This window comes from Aegilops tauschii, chromosome 3, assembly GCF_002575655.3.
Source record: "Aegilops tauschii subsp. strangulata cultivar AL8/78 chromosome 3, Aet v6.0, whole genome shotgun sequence".
NCBI classification, from domain to species: Eukaryota; Viridiplantae; Streptophyta; class Magnoliopsida; order Poales; family Poaceae; genus Aegilops; species Aegilops tauschii.
In genome coordinates, this window is record NC_053037.3 from 618,244,827 (window position 1) to 618,250,589 (window position 5,763).

The 5,763-nt window shown below is 45.0% G+C and overlaps 1 protein-coding gene and 1 non-coding gene across 2 annotated transcripts; both read left to right on the top strand.

Annotated features, from left to right (window-relative positions):
* The first annotated feature begins 262 nt into the window (after positions 1 to 262).
* LOC109786566 (beta-fructofuranosidase, insoluble isoenzyme 4) lies at positions 263 to 4,452 on the top strand. Its single transcript, XM_020345138.4, has 7 exons — positions 263 to 1,142; positions 1,968 to 1,976; positions 2,068 to 2,924; positions 3,026 to 3,184; positions 3,376 to 3,617; positions 3,707 to 3,800; positions 3,887 to 4,452. Exons 1-7 carry the CDS (start codon positions 965 to 967, stop codon positions 4,079 to 4,081), a joined length of 1,734 nt encoding a protein of 577 aa, XP_020200727.1. The 5' UTR covers positions 263 to 964; the 3' UTR covers positions 4,082 to 4,452.
* A 787-nt stretch (positions 4,453 to 5,239) lies between these two features.
* LOC120962265 (U2 spliceosomal RNA) lies at positions 5,240 to 5,436 on the top strand. The gene has a single exon (XR_005753105.1). It is a non-coding gene; the product is annotated as a U2 spliceosomal RNA (small nuclear RNA).
* Positions 5,437 to 5,763: the final 327 nt, after the last annotated feature.

The following is a 5,763-nucleotide window of genomic DNA, read 5'->3' on the forward strand; positions in this document are numbered from 1 at the left end:
CGGTGGGTCGGCGTTCCCCCTTCGCCTTCCACCGACGAGAGGCTGCTACCGGAGGCGCCGCTGCGCAGTCGGCTGCCGTGATAAGTAAATTGTTGATTACGCATTCTGCTGTCCACTCTACTATTTAGAACCTACATTGACATATTGGAATCGTTACCTGTTCCCTTTACATAGTGGTTAGTTAGTTTTTCTTCTACTATTTCTGATGAAAATGGTGTTTCCCCCCCCAATTCAGGCACAACAAGTGTGGCATCATGTTGCATATTATTCACGCATGAATCATGACCTTGCGTCAAGAGTTTGCTACTGGTTCCTGAGGGTAAAATCGTGTGCGCTGTGAATCCGCAGAGGGCAGATCAAAATTCCCTGATAAGTTATGATCATTTTTCATCCCTCATGCTGTACTGTACTATTAATCGCCTATACCATGATATAATCATACAAGTGCCTGGGTCATGTAGAAGCAACCTACCCTACTCTCAGCGACAAGATAAAATTTAAGAAAGCCCAGTTAACTGTATGCAAGCAGATAGAAAAAGCTGGTTCAAATTTTATTTTGCACCATCCATCCTCCTCTTTATGTAGTCCTACTCTCTGTGTAGCGTGTCTTCTAGCCTAGGAACACATCCTTATTTAAAAATAAGGATTTAGCCCCCATCACATGGAACTGACAGCGGCTGTGCTTCCCATGATACTGCCAAACATCAAGGTTCAGACTGAGAAACGAGCGCCAAGTGGCAGTAAAAAACGAGTACCCATTTCCTCCACCAGAAAAACCCATTTCTCCCAGCAGCAACACTGTTGGGATTTTAAAATCCTGCCTGGGCCAGTCATGACTTGCGTGCCTCTGCTCGCCCAGAGGTCGTAAACAACGGGTTAACAAAGTCTTCTCGCCTCATTTCACATCCCCATCTCAAGAACCACTAGTCTCCTTCCTCGGTTCCTCCTCCTGTCCCCCTCTCCCATGGCCCAATCCTGGGCCTCCTTCCTCCTCCTTGCTCTCTTCTCCTCCAGCCTCCTCGTCTGCGGCAGCAATGGGGAGCGAGTCTTCCTCTACCCGCAGTCCCAGAAGGTCTCCTCCATCGTCAGCCAGAGGTACCGGACCGCCTACCACTTCCAGCCCCCCAAGAACTGGATCAACGGTATGTTCTTCATATGCCTCTCCTCCTCCTCCTCTGCTTGCTTGCTTCCTGGGCCATCTGTTGACTTTCTGGCTGTGGCCAATCAGAGGGTGTGGTCTGTGATTTGGTTTGCTTTTCTTGTTCTTGGGTGTTGCTGGAAAAGCAAGTGATCTGATTGGCTGGTGTGTTGTTCACTTGTAGAAGCTGAGTTAATTCTGTTTGTGCTAGTATTATTGAATAATTTACTTGCTAAATATAAATATACATGTTGTAGTAATTTTTTTGAGGTAGTGTTATTAGTATCGCATACTGTTTTTGCTGTCAGAAAAGTAGTAGTTATTACAGGGTGAGGGGGGCGGTAGGTGGCCAACTCATTACTTGTGCCACTCTGTTTCTGAATCTTGCACACATTAGGTGCTCTCTGTACGCCCTGCACTTGGATTTTCAGTAGCACTGCTATGGTGTGATGATAGCCATGTTTTCTAGATTCTTGCCCCAAGAGGATGCATTCACTGTATAAATGCTGAATTGATTCCCAATGTGTATGTATGCCACATCCCTAGTATTCTCTGAAGATGTCCATATCTGCTCCACCGTTAGTGCTGCTTTTTGTCAGAAAGCATCCACTTAACATCATGTGTCTGGGAAATATTAGACAGATCTGTTGTTGCAAGTAATGAAGTACTGGCCTGTTTTGGAATCCAGAATATGTTTGCTGCTGTTACTATTGTCAATTATCAAACCCTATTAGCTGTGTACATGTTACTGCAAATTGTTGACATTCTCTCACCCTTTGCATGTATCCGGTGGATTGATGATCCTTGGATATCTACGACGACACAAAAGATCCAAATGGTATGACTATCTCAGGCACAAAACACTTCAACTGAGAAAGAGAACATTTTGCAGCATCCAATATCTTATACTGCCTTCATAAACATTTCAGGGCCAATGTACTACAATGGCATCTACCATGAGTTCTACCAGTACAACCCCAATGGCTCCGTCTGGGGTAACATAGTTTGGGGCCACTCGGTTTCGACAGACCTCATCAACTGGATCCCACTTGAAGCCGCAATAGAGCGGGACACCCCGAGCGACATAAACGGTTGCTGGACCGGCTCAGCCACAATTCTCCCCGGTAACCGACTGGTCATCATATACACCGGTGCTGACCCGGAGAAGCGTCAGGTCCAAAACATTGTGGTTCCGAAAAACCTGTCTGACCCGTACCTGAGAGAATGGACCAAAGCCGGAAATAACCCGGTGATCCAACCGGTCGGACCGGGCTTGAACTCGGGCCAGTTCAGGGACCCGACAACCGGTTGGATCGGACCAGATGGACTGTGGAGGATAGCAGTTGGTGCTGAGCTCAACGGGGACAGTGCTGCACTTTTGTACAAGAGCAAAGACTTTCTGAACTGGACTAGAGTTGACCACCCACTGTATTCATCCAATTCCTCCTCTATGTGGGAGTGCCCGGATTTCTTCGCGGTATTGCCGGGCAATAGCGGTGGACTGGACCTGTCTGCAGCGATACCGAATGCTGCCAAGCATGTCCTCAAGATGAGCCTGGATTCCTGTGACAAGTACATGATTGGGGTTTATGATCTGAAAAGTGACACCTTTATTCCAGATACTGTCCTAGATGACCGCCGGCTATGGTCGAGGATCGATTATGGTAATTTCTATGCCTCAAAGTCATTTTTCGACTCGAAGAAGGGCAGGAGGATCATATGGGGTTGGACTAACGAGACAGACAGTTCTTCGGACGATGTTGCAAAAGGTTGGGCTGGAATCCATGTAAGAAAATCTACCTCTCATTGGATATAACTGCTCCATATTGTAATGTTGATTTAGCAAATCAGTGTAGCAACTTTAACATTTTTTGCTATTAATTTTAGGCAATTCCCAGGACAATTTGGTTAGACAGCCATGGCAAGCAGTTGCTGCAATGGCCAGTTGAAGAGGTTGAGTCCCTTCGAGGAAATGAAATCAACCATCAAGGACTAGAGCTGAAGAAGGGAGGTCTGTTTGAGATCAAGGGAGCTGACAGTTTCCAGGTAGTTTCCTTTACACAAACAGGCTTGCCTTGGTCATCCAGAGAAAAAAACCCCTCAAAAAGTCCCATGCCAATAAACTGATAGTTACATATTTGGCAACAAAAAGACTAGCGCATATATTCTTCAGCTTAGGTGTTCTGTATTTTTCAGAGCGACTGTAGCTGATCCGGCACGTCATTCTCTTGAAACAGGCTGATGTGGAGATAGACTTTGAGCTGACGTCCATCGATAAAGCCGATCCTTTCGACCCCTCCTGGCTTTTGGACGTCGAGAAGCATTGCCGGGAAGCGGGTGCATCAGTCAATGGTGGCATAGGGCCATTTGGACTTGTTGTCCTGGCCTCTGACAACATGGAGGAGCACACTGCTGTGCACTTCCGGGTGTACAAGTCAGAGCAGAAGTACATGATACTCATGTGCTCTGATCTAAGAAGGTCAGTGTGTATGGTTCTTGCCTTAATGTATTATTTATCTCTAAAAATGTCTGAAAACTAAAAACAATTATTTTCTTTTCTTTGCACAGTTCTTCGTTGAGGCCAGGACTGTACACACCAGCCTATGGAGGCTTCTTTGAATACGACCTGGAAAAAGAAAAGAAGATATCTCTGAGAACTCTGGTGAGCTTGGAAGGCCTTTTCATTTCTCCTGTTGCTCACTTCACGCACTTCTTGTCTGAACTGAAAATGAATGATGTGCCGTGCAGATTGATCGGTCGGCGGTGGAGAGCTTCGGCGGTGGCGGCAGGGCCTGCATCATGGCCAGAGTGTACCCCGTGGCGGTTGTCGACGGCGTGGCCCACATGTATGCCTTCAACAACGGCAGTACCACGGTCAGGGTGCCACAGCTCAGGGCCTGGAGCATGAGGAGAGCACAAGTGAATGTGAAAGGGATGGAGTGATGGTTAACAAAGCAGAGCAATTCTAATTGACCTGTGATTGGAGGACCGGATCAATCAATCTGATCACTTGTTTAGCGCACTTCACTATTTTGAAAACACAAATTACTCCCATTCATGAGCACTTCTAGGTAGGAATAAAAGGAAATTCAACAGGGGAAAAAAATAGCTGCTCATTTCCTTGACCTCTAGGATTCATGTATTATAGTTTACCGGTACTTGGTCAGAAAGAAGGACAAATTGTTACTGTTTGAAACTAGTAGTATAGTTGGCAATTGGTAAAGAAACATGATGCCTGTTGTCAGCATCGGCATTACTGCTGTGAAACGATTCAGAGTTACAAAAGGTAATAAATAGTACCACGAGCTTGTGCATGTCAGACAGCTCAAGAGAGAATCCCTGATAGGAAATGTCTTGTTGCTTGTGAGATTGTAAGATCTGCACTACTGCTCATTGTGGATCATGAACGATGTGGCTTCACGACAGCTCCTGCGTCAGTTTCGCACTTTTTTTTCGCGAATAAATGAGATTTTATTGCTTAACCTTGGGGATCACAATCATGACGGTGTAACAAACCAATCTCATTTGGTCCAGACCTAAGTCAGTTTCGCACATTGATCTGTTGCCCTTTTGAGTCTCTTATATGATTCTATCAATGGCATGTACTCCTACTTAGGATGAGATCAGCGGCTGGCTATCGCCTTGTACATGTCACAATTTAAGGGAGCAAATGGCAAACGATTTTTTTGCAGCAACCGAGATATACTTATAGCAATAGTTTGCGACAATATTTACTCAATTTTAAAAATATTGGCACATTTTATCCCTAATTTTTGTTTTTGATGGTATTCTGCTACATCCTACATGGGTGTATCTGGGAATCAACCAGCAACGTCTTTTTTTTTGACAGGACGTCTTTGTTTTTCCGGAAGTGGAATAACCAGCAAAATATAAATGGGCTGCTCGTGGGGAAGTACCGTCACAGGATCGTGGGCTGCCATAGTCTCGTGTAGCTTTCCAGCCCAAAACGGTGGTAACCTCTGAGGGAGAGGTTTACCGAGCTAATCACAACAGGATTATTATTAGTACCACCTCGCCTAAGCACAACGTGACACCGGTGGAGAGACCTATAAAACAATGTGGCGAGTCTCGTTACAAAGCATACCTTTCTCGGCCTTTTGGCTAAGATCAAGTGTAGTATCTGTTCTTATCAGTTTAATATCTGATATGTGGGCCATGTGCCCACAATGATATTAAATTTATTTTTAGTGGGGGAGGGTCCAACATGATAGCTTGCTACCGGGCCCCTCATGTGTCGCCTAGGCGTTGCACTATTGCCTAGGCTCGGCGCACCCCAACCAAATCTTTTATAAGAGAAACTTTTTTATTGAATAATAACTTGTGATTTTATCATTAACCACTCGTGGATGTGGTGTTGCCAACTTTGTAGTGCCACAACACTAGTGAATGTGAAGAGTTGAAGTGATGATTTACATAGATGAGCGGTTCTAAGTTGACTGGGTGCTTTTAATCTTTAGTACATTTCCATTTTCCTGATTTTTTTCTCCCATTTATGAGCAATAAAAGGAAACTCAATGGGAAGCAAAATTAGCTGCTTGTTTCCTTGACGAGCGCTATCAATGTACTACAATTTACAGCTTTTATTTAATTTTGTGTTAGATTAG